This window comes from Melozone crissalis, unplaced genomic scaffold, assembly GCF_028551555.1.
Source record: "Melozone crissalis strain CALT ecotype California unplaced genomic scaffold, PUWL_Pcris_2 ptg000019l_1, whole genome shotgun sequence".
Taxonomy (NCBI): Eukaryota; Metazoa; Chordata; class Aves; order Passeriformes; family Passerellidae; genus Melozone; species Melozone crissalis.
Genome location: NW_026535797.1, coordinates 29,730,288 through 29,745,239, shown reverse-complemented (window position 1 = coordinate 29,745,239; position 14,952 = coordinate 29,730,288). Strand labels below are relative to the sequence as shown.

General features: G+C 39.9%; 1 protein-coding gene across 3 annotated transcripts in view; it reads right to left on the bottom strand.

Moving 5' to 3' along the window:
* The window catches only part of ARID5B (AT-rich interaction domain 5B), a 114,359-nt gene that overhangs the window by 17,604 nt on the left and 81,803 nt on the right, over positions 1 to 14,952 (bottom strand). For 2 of the 3 annotated variants that reach the window (XM_054277011.1, XM_054277010.1), the window contains 3 exons: positions 12,307 to 12,511; positions 9,919 to 9,971; positions 2,952 to 3,049 (listed from right to left, as the gene is read on the bottom strand). In XM_054277011.1, coding sequence (XP_054132986.1) covers positions 2,952 to 3,049; positions 9,919 to 9,971; positions 12,307 to 12,511 — 356 coding nt within the window. The remainder of the gene's footprint in view (positions 1 to 2,951; positions 3,050 to 9,918; positions 9,972 to 12,306; positions 12,512 to 14,952) is intronic. The other variant, XM_054277012.1, reaches the window with a different exon arrangement.

Below are 14,952 nucleotides of genomic sequence, written 5' to 3'. Positions count from 1 at the left end.
CACAAACCCTGCTCCAAACAGCAGGGTGCAGAGCAACACATTGCCCAAAACCTTTAAAACTGGCTTTGTTCCAGCTTTTGCCATCCACTGTACCATGAATCTGCAGCCACATGGTAGCTTTGCAGAGGTTATAAACACCTTTACAGAAAGCAGTATTTCTTCATTGGATTTGGTAGACAGAGACAATTTTGCCCTCTCCAGTGCTCATATTTTGTGTTTGGGTTTTGTTGGTTGGTTGGTTGTTGTTAATGGGTTTTTTTCCCCCTCTCCCTCTTTTCAGCCTTTGAAATTGTGTGTGAAACTCCACCTTGCAAAGGAGAACAGGAGAGGGCAGGAAGAAGGGATGGCAATGCCTGAATTGGGACATATGTACCATTGCACTCCTCAGCATCCCAAGGATGTCACTGAAAGGTGGCTGCCACCTGAACAGCCTTGATATGCTAAAGCTGATGCACACAGCCAGTAACTCCTCCTGGGAGAGAGCTGGTTAACACAACATGGATGCCCTTGAGATCCAGCTGTAGAGATGAATGGCAAGGCTAAGTCAAACAGCAGCAGGGCCAGTGAAGTCTGGGAACTGCCTGTTCTGCCTCCAGTAAGCAAGGAAGGGCCAATAGGATTCAGAAAGGAAAAATCAGGAGATTTACATAGCATTTGCTTTCCAGATAATTCAATTTCCAGTTTAGCTGTACAGTTTCAAGTTTGAAAATGTATGTGTGTCCTGAATCATGAGCGTGTGTATTCCTGCACTACAGTTCTAGTTTTAGATTAAATGTCATCTGAGCACTTTGCCTATAAATGAGCATTACGTTTACAGGTGCTGTAGTTAGAATTACCTGCTGAAACAAACCATGACAATTTCATTTACTTTTTTTCAAGTCTGAGGCTTCATACAGCTTTCCTGTAGTGAAAGGAAAAAGAGCATCTAACACTAGAAAAGCAGAGACTGGATGAGTTACTGAGGTTTTTTGTATACGTGTTTTGGTTTTTCAGAAGGGATTTAGTGAAGAACATTTTAGGTAAGCTCAGGGCTAACCTGAAAGTCCTGAAAGATTTTTTGCTCCAAATGCCATCTTTTGATAGCCTGCCAGGGATGTGGAAAATTAGGTGCTGCCTCATATCAGACTTTATACAGAACTACATGATAGACTGGCATCCATGAACTCAGATTTGAGTTCTTCAGTGTATTAAGACCAATCTAACCATAAACTAGAAGACACTTTCCTCAGACCAGATCAAGTCAAGCAAAACTGCTTTTGGGTAGCCTGGAAAGGCTTTTCAATTTGGAAGGCATCAGGACTGTTCAGGTTTTCCAGACAGCACAATGGGTTTTGTGGCACTTCAGAGCATACCCAAGTAACTGCTGAGTCAGTCACACACAAGTCTCTATGCATGGGAGTGCAATGCAAAGCTTTTACATATTAAAAACACCCAAACCACTAGCAATGAACATAGTCAGGAAAGCAGAAGAGAGAGAAAGGGGTTCATGGAGTATTTGTGAATGGCTCATTTAGTTTTCCACAACTACAAGTGATGTGCTCTCTCAGTGACTCCAGGGCTTCAGCAAGGCTCCCTCTGCAACCCAAACCCACAGAGACCTAATGCTCATGTGTGCCTGAGTCTCCTTTGTCCAATAACATCCCCCACAGAACATCTGGCAAGGGAAAAGCCACACTGCCAGTTGGAAACCCATCAGCTGGCTTGGGTGCAAGAGGAAGCTGAGACTCTCAAGTCTATAATGATGGGGGTGGAAGAGCTGAATATCCACAATCTGATGAGTCAATAAAACAATCTATAACATTTGTCTGCAACATGAAGGCAGGGAAAAACCCCATCTGACATGCACAGCAACTCACTCACTTCACTCTGCTGCTTGGCTCAAACTCCAGAAAGCTTCTAACATTTTATAATGGCAATCATTACATGCAACTCCTCTGTGCACCCAAGGCCTTCTGCTGGAGATGTCCCCTGTAAATGAGCATGATCAAATGCCCCACCCTCCATGAGGATGGCAGTATGTCTCTTTGAGAGGCTGACACATCTGGCACTAAGATAAGGAGAGAAAGTGCCCACTGAACACAGCTCTGCTGTGCCACCTTCTGCATGGGCAAGTACAATCTCTTCCTGAGCCCAGCAAATGACTTGTTTATGCCGAGGAACAAGAGACTGAATTTTACTTATCTGAGCCGAAAATTGCTGAGTTTATTCACATTTGCTTGTCTAAGAGAAAACAAAAAAAAAAAAAAACCCAACAAGAAAAAAAGAAGAAAAAAAAAGATAAAAGAAAATAAAAAGCCCCAACAGTTGTTTCTAAAAACCAAATCAAAACAACATTCCAGCTCCAGTATTTTATTCAATGTGTTCTGGCTTCACAAGCCCTGGAAGTTATTATCTACATGGGAAGAATAAGAATTCAACAGTTCTGACCAGCAACAATGGCTGCAGAGAAAGAGTGCTTGGCAGCAGCTCGCAGGCAGGGAGGAGGGAAGGAATGCCATGAAGAAGAGGAATGCAACGCTCGGCATGACCTACAACACTAACAGCACCCTGCACTATGGGCCACCCCATTATTTTGATCAAAACCACAATCTGTTTAATTGGTATTCCTAAAAAATGATAAAAGACAAGCATTTTCATCAATTAGCTGCTGTTTCTTATTTTTCCTCGAGTATGTTTTCCTCAATTTTTCAGCTTCTTTAACTGAAAAGCTGTTGCAAAAATTAAGATCTATACCAAAGAAAAATCTGATGCTTTTTTTATTTATTTAGTCACTGGAGAAAGACACGCTGGTTTAAATCACAATGGATTATCTGACTAAACTGTTGGGGAACTATGTACTAAATCTTAAGACGACTCTCTCTCCTTTTCTCTAATTCCATACAAAATGCTTTGAAGGCTTTCCAAATTAATTTTTTCATTATTAAACAAGCATTTCAGATTTGTTATCTTACCTTTCATAATGTCTACGAGTACATGTAGCAGCACTTGTGCTTCCAGGGTTACCACCTAATTCATCATAAATATGTTTCCATTGTCGACGGGCTGTTATCTGTAAAAATGGCAATGGAAAATTTAATCTTGCATCTTTACAGATTCTACAGCATTTGACTTCACAACAACAAATGCACATATGACACTTTCAGAACAGCATGTACTACGAGCACTATAAAAGCCCCTACAGAATATATAGAGTACACAGAGCTTTGGGTGTATTTTTTTTTTGTAAGTTAACACTATGTCTATTTTCTTTCTCTCTAAAATGGAGTGATCTAACTGATTCATTATCAAGTCACAAGCAATACAGACTCACAAAAGAATCTCAATCAATACAGGGTCATTAACTATCAGAAGTTATGCAGACAAATCCCACAGTGAATTATGAAAATGAAGCTCAAATCATATTCAGCACAAATAATGATTACATAGTTATTTTAACTGAATTAGAGAAAATAAATCTGCTGCAAAACCCAAATCCACCACAGAATTCTGTAAATCCACAAAAGCATAGTCCGTAACTATATATGTTACAAGCTGTTTATTTTTATCCATTTATATCTGTAAAATATACAGATCAAATAGTACTGAAATCTTAACGTACTCCAATGTTAATATTTGAGCTGTGTACTTTATTGGACCGTGCTGATGAAAATAAACATCTTGTAACATATTGAATTGCATACCATGGTTCTGGGTTTTTTTGTACAGAAATTAGGATTACACAGAATAACAGATGGAAGACCTGGCAAAAGGATTGTTTCTGAATACCACTTCATTATTTTATATATTCTGCTATATTTAAAACAGGAAGAGAAACAGGAATAGGACAAGCACAACAGATCACCCTTGTTTGCCTGCAGCTCATAAAGAAAGCCAGTAGAAAACTGGTGGGGGCAATTTGGGGAGAATTTTGTCATTTGCTGTGGAATGCCATGGATTTTAATATATTCAGCCCTGGAGGCTTCTTTGGAGTTACCCACAGAGCAGTCAATGGCATTTACTGAGGAGGTAAAGGCAGCAATCAGAAGAGAACAAATATTACAACTTGCAATCAGAGGCCTGTAATTTTAATCTAAACAAGAGGAGATAGCTACCATCATTAAATATTACAGGGTAAGAGATATTTCTGTTTCACTCAATAGAAAGGGAAAATCCTTCCTTTGCAGAAATTATTCGCTAAAGCCAAAAGCATAGTTGGAGTCTTATCACTTGATAACATTACAATTTCTTCAAATTTATTGTTTGCAGAGTTCTCCAAAAAACAGCAGTAGCTTTAACTCACTATTGGCACTTAAGCATAGTTTACACCTATAGATACTTTGGGGGAAAAAAAAAAAAAGGTGTTTTATCTTAAACCTTACATAAAGCTAAATGAACTGACTTCATTCACTAGTTTTATTTCCTGTCTTTTATAATAAACCCAAAGACTACCAACACAAGGATTCAAGCAATTCAAGGAGAAATTCCACACAAGTAAGTTATTTAAATACAAATCAAACACTTATCTGATGATAAGGTTCATACTAAGTCTGTTTTGTTTCAGTTCTTATGCTGTCCCTTCCTCAGTCTACCCACACTTATTATTATTACTACTAAAGTGCTTGAAGAACCAGAGTCCTATTGAGCCATAAAGAACATCACATCCTGAGAATATGAATGGATGCTCCTTATGCCACCTAAAAAGTCAAATGAGAGTTGGACCAGGTATCCTGTTGTGGAGGAATGCCTGGATGGGAAGCTACCTCTGGTCCTGCCTCCCACACTCCACCATTCCTCGGGACAGACAGCACAGAGGTGTGGCCAACCAGCCCTTGCCTTCTTGGAGCTCCCAAAAATTCACAGATCCCTTGAGGACTCCTGCAAGCAAACCTCTGACAGGATCCCAGATGGGGAAATGAAGGTGCACAAAGCTGCACTGGGGTCTGTGCTCTGGCCCTCTGACAAGCACAACCTCACTGGGCTTGCAAAGATGCCCAGGACCTGAAACCTCAGCTAAGAACAGTGATGCTGAGCAGAAACTTTAAATGAAACCAAGGATTAGTTAGCAGGAGGACTACTGTAAGTCCCCCTTATAATCATCTTGATGTGACTGAGAAACACAGTCTCCATTTTCAAAAGGAGAGCTTCAGAGCCTTAGTCTCATTTATCATGAGCTGACTCAAGAGCTGATACTCAAGCTGGAACACTAGTAAACATAACTAAGGGGAAAAGTGAATCCCTTTGAAGTCCATGGATCGTTTTTTGTGTCTCTTTCTTCTAAGCTGCTTAGAGTAATAGTATTTTCACAAACATTTGCCCAGTTCTAGCCAATTCCACATCTGCAATGGACCAGAGCTCCTTGGCAATTAACTGAGTTGTGCCCTCCCACAGAGGGAGTTTAAATTTGACATTCCCTGAAACAATTGTTATTCTAACAAAGCCTGGGGTTCAGTTTTGCCCTGCTCTGGAAAGTTTATTTTTTATGCTTAATAAACTTCAAAGGACTAAAGGAACTGATTAATTACATCCTTAAACAATCTGTACAAAATGCTTCACTGAGGAAAGTGCACTCTTGTCATGCAGGACTGCTCAAGCTGGATGTTCCTACTGACCATGTGCAAACTGAGGGCCTTTCTCATACAAGTTCTTGCCAGCACCTTTGAAAACCTCTGTGAAATCTTCCCCAACCAAGAGAAATCCGAGTTAAGCAAAGAGACTGGCCTGTCTAGGGATGTAAGAGCCGATCTGATCTGGTTCCTATAAGTACAGTATTATGCAGTGAGTGGTAGTAAAAAAAACCCCCAAAAACAACCACATATAAAAGCAATGATCTTATCTATTAAAGCAGAAGGCTGTTTACAAACATGCTTTTAATGGTGTCTTCTGCTTTGAGAAATCTTAAGGTCTTCTGCACTGCAATCCTACCTCCTAGCTCCCTTCCTTGTGAAAGGCTTCTTGCTTATTTCCTGCTGCAAACATAATGGGGGATTTTCTGGTCATGGTACATGATGTTCACAGCTCTCTTCAGAGCTCTGGGAATTAGTTCTGTATGAAACAAACCCAGTTAGCTTTGCATTCCACTGATACACCAGTTTCATCGGGCCTGCCCAGACACAGGACCGATGTATGCGTCAATCACTAATTTTTAAAAATTAAAGCACTTCATTGTTGCTTCCAGGGGGCAGCAGCTAAACGGGATCCCACTGACCTTTGGCAAAATCTAAGCTGCTACATACTGAAGGTTAAGCTCCACCTAATTTTCTTTTTATCCTTTATCTTTCTAAGACATCTCCAGGTAGAGTCCATTCAGCAGCACAGCCTTCTGCAAACATGCCAAGACACTCCTTTTATGTTGGCTCAAAAGGAAAAAATGCTACTTCATAATTTGCCAAGGACAACTCTTTAGGAAAGTCCTGGAAGTTTCCCATCTATGAACTTCTGCACCTTTTACTCACTTGACTTAGGGTGACTGAGAAAATTCCAGGCAATGGCTGTTAAATGCCACTGCAGCTGAGCCCCCTACAACATGGCATTGTCTCATATTTCATCCAGTGATTTGGGGACATTTTAAATCATTCATACTGTGAAGGTCTGCTATAGAGAGTGCTTTCCAATGCACTCTCCTATTATTAGTAACAAAGATGCTCATCTCACATATCTTTGTTTAAGAGAAATATGATTCCACCAACTACAAAGAGACAGCTTCATCTGTTAAAGTCTTAAACCAGTTTGTATGGATTGCTGTTTTTATTAAGCCTTGTTCAACAACAACTACAAGGGAGTGTGGTATTACACAGTTATAGATGACAACTAAGAATTAGTAATCAAATGGAGGAGAAATGACACTCTTAAGGATTTGAAATGGAGAGCACTTAAATATGACACATGATCATGACTTGACACTATTAGATATCCTGTATGTATATCCCATATACAAAGGTAATGCTCTCTGTCAAGCCTCACTGGATCCATTGCCCCAGGGGGAAAGTCAGATGGCTAAGAAAGTTCTCTGCATCTCAAATCCAATTCCTGCCTGTTCTCAGTCACTTTTAGATCCTTAACTGACAGGACAGGACTCAAAAATATCACAAAAATCTTCTGTGAATCTGTGCAGAAGCTGAAAAACACCACAAATGATCCATGCTTGTTTCTCAATAATGTTTTTTAGACTGCATCAAAACACGTATATATGAACAAAGTGAACAATGCAGTGGATAAAATTAAAAATGGGTAGACTATAACTGTTCTGCCAAATAAAAGGATGTAAAGTTTGCAACTGCTTTACCTGGGAAGGTTTCTATGCTGCTTAAAAAATTGTCATCTAACTACTTTAAGTTTCCACATGTCATTTTAAGCAATCTTTTATCTATTTCCTGCTCATAAAATGGCTGTCACATGTTGAAGTCAAATTTCTACTTTTAAATATCATTTTCTTTACAATACTTCCAAGAGAAAAGACCTATTTCTATCTCAATGCTCAAACCAGAAACCTGTGAAATTTTAAAACCAATTAAACATGATGAAGCCCTTGTAATGGTTTGCTCAAGTCAGATGGAAAGGGCCAGAGATAAATGCATATTAAACAGGGCAGGTTTGACAAAGCCATTGCACTCCACAACTTCTCCTCATCAATAGATGGTGGCACTGTGTATGAGAGTGCTGGATTCTGCTCAACATTGAATTAAAGCACTCACTTGAAATTTCTGCATCTAAGTAGACCTGCCTAAGATCCTAGAACTGATAACTAAGGTCCATGTCACCCCTACCATCCACTGACTTGTGAAATATGAAACAAATAAAACACAAAAGCTTCTCAGCAGGGTTTGCCATTATAAACTATATACAAACTAATGCAGTTGGCAAACTCAATGCATATAAACTGGCCATAAAATAATAAATCCCAGGGTGTGCACAGGTCAAAGTATTGCAACAGCTATCAATATGATACTCAGGGAATTTAAATCAAAGGCAGATCCATATCGAGGATGAGACTGTTAACAGAAGAGAATGAGGTCAGGAAACCTCATGCTCCATATACAACCTAAATTGCATCACAACAGTCTTCCCAACTTCAGCTTGCCTGCAAAGAGCACAGATGCCACTCACATCATAGAAACAGGACAGGCCCATCGTTTCAGACACAGTCACTCTCCAAAGAAAGCTGGGCTCATGGCAATGTCAGAGGGTGTGAGCTGTGCTTGCCTTGACATTTACTGAATAGGAGCAATTGCTTAGTTTACTCTCTATGAAGAATAAGCACTGCTGGTACAGTTTCATTCAAGGTGACAAATGCCCCTAAACAACAGAGAAAATCTGTCACTGAGAAAAGGACAGGAGCTTTGAGAGAAGTGTGGACTGAAGCTACTTTGGCTGACATCCTCATGTATGTGATCCTTCCTCTCTGATCCTGTCACCTTCCTCAAACCTGGCTCTGTGGCCTTGTGGTCACAAATTCACAATCCTGTTCTTGCTCTCCCTCGGGTATAGAGGCTCACCTGCCCCAGCTCGTGTAAATCCATCCCTCTCCCTCTGGCACTAAAACTCAGGCCTCTCCAGCAAGCCACCACTTTGGCTTCCCTGCTTCTGTACTCAGTCCCCTCAAGCAAACCTGAAACATTGCTGTCAAAATTGCTCGTCTTCCTGAGCACTCTGAACATGCCACTCTCCCTTCAATCTCCCTCCTGGCCTTCCCTGGTGCTCTGGATCAAGTTCAAGATTTCAGCCCTCATTTTCGTTGCACTTTACAACTGGAGCAATTACAGCTTATAATTGCTGTAACGATCTATCTATGGTAGCTATTCATTCATACATACCCATGAGCACGCCTACACACACCCCTGTACATAAGCATGGTATGTGCTGATTAATGAAAGATAGAGCAACAGTAAAAGCCAAATCAAGCATATATTTTTTTAAAGAATGTTAGATTTCATGTTTTACAAAATCCCAGGCACACCCATGCTAACCAGCCCAGGCTGCTGATGTACAGAGCAATATGCTTTATTGCAAGGAAGGAAAACAGTGAGTTCTGCATTTTGGTTCAAATGACTTTCAGTTTCTTGATAGTGCATTTCTTCTTGTCATTTCTCTACAGAACAGATATGTCCCAGATTACTTCATAAACAAAGCAAAAATAATTTCTTTCATCTAACTGTGGCAGGAACTGAACAACTTAATCTGATCATTGTGTGCGAAGAAAATATTTCCAGTGACGACATCTTCCTATGTCAATTGTTTTTTTATTACAGATGTCATCTCGATGTGCCATATTAATGCGGCTCTTTCTTCTCATTTCAAGATTTTAATCTGAGTTTGTTGCTCTAATATTTTATTGGTTCAAAATACATGCTGTAAAATCCGTGGCCATCAAATTTTCCTGTGAGCTAAAAATAAACCGCTCTCGTCAGATATGGTTAGCTGATAAAAAGTGTCAGAGACTTTTCTGAATTACTTTGATAACTTCCTGTTTATGTGATACTGACCCTTGTCTAATAAAGATCTTTTACACTGGGAATAAGAGAAGATTCTGCAGCATACTATTCCTTAATGGACAATGCTGATTACTTTTGAAAGCCTTTAATACATTTCCCATATTAGACATGAACAGATGTCAGGGATGTTGCCAAGTGAAATTTCTTTTATGCAATCTTGGCTTGTTGTACAATAATAGCCCTTTCTCAACATGGGAAAAAATTACAGACCTAACTAATTTCCTTGACAGAGAAGAGTTACATATGTTTTCCACTTGGAGTTTTTACGACAAGTTTACAATTTTGCCAGATCTGGAACTAATTGGGACCATTTCCAAAAATGGCCCAATAAACCCACAATGAGTACAGCTAGTCTAAAATGCAGCAAATGATTGTTTGCTTTCACATTTTTTTTTTAACAGGGAAAAGTTAGATTGCACAATTATTTCATTTAAGTTACTTAAACACTTACTGTTTCATATCCTCCCAGTTTTTGAGCAGCTTGAAACATAGTCCAAAGGTTAACTGTTAGAGGGACAATAAGTATTTAGATAAGCATTGCATTAGCCAACATATTTCAAAGAAATGTAAATTAAACAGTTTTAAAAAAAGAAAAATAGAGAAAAAAAAGCTCACAGTCCCTGAAAAAGCTCCCGCAAAACATTTTCCAAAGAGGTATTTACATAATCTGAAGAGTAAATATTAGCCCATACTATATATATTTTTAATTACATATAAGAGAACACACTTAGAAATTCCTTAACAGGACTGGAAAAATACACTGAGACAAAGGTAATGGGCTCATTTGACTTTGCTGATAAGAAACACAGTATAATGACTATAGCATGTTTCCATAACTTTGATAATAAAAATTACTCACTGGGAAGAATGTTACTTTTAATTATTTGTTTAATACCGGTTTCATTAGCAAGCAAGCAAGCCCCACACACTGGCTCACAGAGCAGGCCTATTGATTAGACAATATCCAATATTTACTGCAGCTCAGATAATGGGCTCCATAATCAATGAACAATAAGCTGCGTTCTAGCCGGCCTGCGTGAATGAACCCAGATGGAGCACGAATGAGCATTACTGGAATAATTGTGCTGTGGCTGGTTGTGCCTTGCCTGTGCCTGTGGGGTCAGAGCACAGAGGCAACTCAATTCAAAAGATGTGTTGGGAGAGAGTTGTTATTTCCTGCAGAACTTCTCTCCTCTCACGTGCTTTTCATCCTGGCCCCCTGTCCCATGGGGTCACTGCTTGCTGGTGTCTATTTTATTTAATTTAATTTAAATTTTTATTTTAGCTAATTTAATTGTTAGAAGAAAAATCCATGTCAGTCCTATCAAAGTTGTGTGCACAGTTTCACCAACAGTGATTCCCCAGACACACTACAAATACTTGAGGTCAGCAGTAACGCTGCAGACCATGGAGAATGGGATCTCCTTCTCCATGGGGGGATGCTCTGCTGTACTGTACGTTCTGCCTCTTCCCAACAACCTATTTATATTGGCAATGTTTGCACAAGCCTTGCTGGACAAATACAGAGCCCCATCCTGCAAACATTTCTGCTCTTCTCGGCATACATTTGGTATTTAAGTACTTGCCGGATCAGGCCCCTACTTCATAATGAATGGCAGGCAAGTTTCAATGTATTTCAGCTAAATGTTAGCAGCAGGCCCTACCCCCAGTGGGCAACTTTAGAATTAATACTTTAGCTTGTCTTTTGAGCCCACCCTGTCTCCATGCTTGATGGAATGCAGAATAATATGGGGGGGTGGGGGAGAAATAAAAAATTTCTTCAACACAAAATGTTCTGAAAGCCTCATTGAACCTTGTACAGCTTCAAAGCTATCAAGAGCTTTGCTTAGGCCTTGATTTAATCTGCATCAATGCATAATGCAACGAAGCTGTTCATAGTACATTAATTTTACTCCCATTTCAAGCAGCCAGTTTTCAGACAAACACTGTAATCATTCTGAGTTATATAAGTTTATAATGGCTGCTGGAGGCCTGTTGCAATCAGTGCCAATTGCTATTAGGTATGTAAATTGTTATGTAAAACATACAGGTTTGACATTCTTCATCAAAATAACACATGGTTTTAATCTAGGAGATAAATTAGAGTAAATAATATTTCAATCCATGGTGTTTTCCCTTTAAGGAAATAAAGCATCATTCATTCTATAGATAGGAGGAGAAATTCCCCCATTTACAGCTTTTGTTGGAAACTGTGAAAGATCTACATTGTGCTGCAATATTTATGCAAAATTCAGTTTCAACTGTATCTTCTCCACATACAATTAATTTACAGATTGTGGCACTACAAACTGTACATGCCAAAGCAATTCTCAAGACTGTATTCTGTATTAAGCAGATACAGTCTGGTTTTATTCTCCAAAGTCAGTAATTTATTAACTAGAAACACATTTTGGGGCTTAAAAATATGATTCTTTTTGTGCCTTTCTTGACCACCTTTAAATGTCTTCCTTTAATATTTGTCCTTTCATAAAGAACATCTGGGCACAATAAAGAAACGTCATATTATTAACTCAGAAGAAAGGCATTACAGACGCTGCAGATTTACAAAACAGAAAACTAGAGAGTTTTCAACATGCCTATTTCTAGTCATAATCAGTGGATTTAAACCTATAAATATCCGGCAGCAACTACCCCAGAAGGAAGAGATGCAAATCTAGGCATAAGACAGTGAAATGCCTGGACTGGAAAATGTGTAGAGATAAACATGGTCCCTCCCCATCCATAAGGCTTTAAAATAGGCTTTGTATGCAATTGCTTTCTCCAGAGAAGCCAAACCATTCTAAAATGTCAACAAGAAAGTGAGAAAAAGGATACTTACTCTGCTTAAAACCTAAATAGGGTATTCGTTCAATTGGTGTTTTCCTTTCTTTCATATATTTATAAAGAGCCACAAGGAAAGCCTGCTCATCAGCTCTGCATTCTTCACCTATGGCAATCTTTGATTTATCCTCACTTGAGCCTTTCTTACAGTTGCTGTTGTTACTCTTGGGTTTGGGCAAAGCTGACTTAGCCTCACATTTTACCTGGGAAAAGAAAAGATGTCATATCAGATCTGGGTAATCTTTAATTTTCACTTAAGGAACAAATACCCTCTCCTAGCAGAATGGATTGTTTAAAAAAACGAAGGCCAAACCATGCGACTGTATTTGAGGGGAAACAAAGGAAGCTATTTATAGAGCTAAAATGTCTTGTTCTGAATCTTAGTCACAACATTTTTAAGCAGCCACATCTTTAAATCATTATAACTCACTGGTAATGCTCTCCAGATCTGCATTTTTATGACTATACATTGCTATGTCACAGCTTCTATCTCTCACATACACTTGCCATTAGCAAGTCTAATAATAACCCTTGTTCCAGGATTGACACTGAGCATTGTCAACTCCCGTAGACAACCCTTGGAGCTGAGGGTGCTCAGCCCCTTCCAGGAAAGCTCAGCAGCCAGCTCTGAAATGACACATTCTTCTCTCCTTTGGCCCACCAAAATAGATGCAAACCATGGCAAGCTTTATCCAGGCAGAGCCCTCAGCACACAAGTGGAGGTTCTGCTGTAGCATGGACTCAAGTCAAGTGTATTTGAGCATCCTAAGCATTTAGCAGAGGGGAGAGGCTGGTAGCTGGACACTTTCCTGGTAGACACTGGCATCCCCAATGCCCGTGAGTCCTGGAGCTCCAGGTGTCCCACTGGATTGCCCAGCAGATGTGTGCCAGTCAGGAAATCAATAAATTGGAACCACTTCGCCTCTCCTCAGTATTCATACACGAGGAAAAATACCCAGTGAGACTGGTTTAATTCTGCAGTCCCTCTTGAAGATAATCCTCTCACTGAATGAAGCAAATTACAAATCGAGTGTTCACTTAAGGTACGTATACAAAAAAAAAAAAAGGGCAGAAACCTGATGTTTAAAAGCTGTACATCACCAAGACATTGGGACCATGGGATCAATAAATTTCCAATGAAATACTGGAAGTTCTCTAATACAAGGTAGTGGAGATGGTTACATGTATTTCGGATTTGCACTGTCCCTTCAATGCTTCTGAGTGCTGTCAGGAGCCTTCCAGTAGTTCCATACCCCATCCAAGACAGGTCCTTTCGTGCTCCCAGAGGGAGCAGGGAGGCTCTAAGAGCCATCACTTGGTATTTTAGGAGGATACCAGAGGGGAGTGGGGTATCCTGCTGTGCAGGAAGGCAGGAGTTCTTGCTCAAGCAACCCATGGACCCTCCTTCAGAACTGTCACTTCTAAACCAGCTGCTTTCTGGATATTGTTGACAATTTGGAAGCAACTGCTATGAAGAGCATTATGTAAGTGCTTGTAAACAAATATCACTGGAAAGACCACAACCACAATATGCTTATATTATCTTAATAAAAGATACTCTGGCATTTCAGGCTCAGGGAAAGCAAAATCTTTATACTGCTCCAGGTATTAACTTTGCAGAGAGTACTGAGTTCAGGTGATCTGCTCCACAGTTTTCCACAGATGCTGGACAAAGCAATGGTAGCTCCTAAGGAGAGTGGACAAGTGGTCACAATTTTCCATGGCAACTGATGCTGCTGAAAAACCTCCACTATTGGCTACTGCAGGGTACAGGCTCACTCCTCCCAGGCAATGCAGCAGGGACTGGGAAATGGGCTTCCTGTGGGGTTTTTCTTGATCACTTGCTGCTGAAGTATGTCCAGTGTACTGCTTGATATTCTCCAATTGCACAGTTCAAAAAGATGTCTTCCTACAGCACAAGACACCATCCTTTGTGTTTTAGATGAATAGATATGCCTGTTGATTAAACTTTTGTAAAGATCATTGGTTTCATCCAAAGCTCAGAGGAGCTGAACTGGTTTTTTTTCCTATTAAATGAACTTTGGACTTCCTCATCCACTTTTCAGGTCAGCACTGTAATTCCTTGGCTTTTTGTACTTTGGCATCTCACAAAAATTATTTAGCAGCTTCCAAAGTTTAGATTACACTGTCATACGTTTCAACGCTTCACCAAAGACTGGGTTAACACTCTCAAAAGGAATGCATGACTTCAGTAATTCTAGGACTTTTAATTGGAGCTGCAAATTTGGAACAAATTCACTGGACCTGGGAACAATATTTCAGTTTTCTCACCCACTTGCTTGGATTGTTTTTCAAACCAGACAATTCAGAACAATGTTTACAAAGACAACCTGGGCATGAACTCTAAGTGAAATCAAAGCTCACAGCTGTGCAAGCAAACTAATGGCAAGGGATACTACCCAACAGGAGACAAAGGCAAAGTAATGTTAAGAAAGCTACCAGGAGTGGGAAAAACCCGTGGTACACACAACCTTCCTCTCAATGTCTACAGAGAAGCAAGGTCAAAGCCCCTGTGGAAATCAGAGGTGTCAAAATGCAATGGGCTGACTCCAATCAGTATTGGGTTCAACAAAGCTCTGGTGAAGGCTACAATGCTTCATCTGCTCAGCATTTGAGGTCCAAA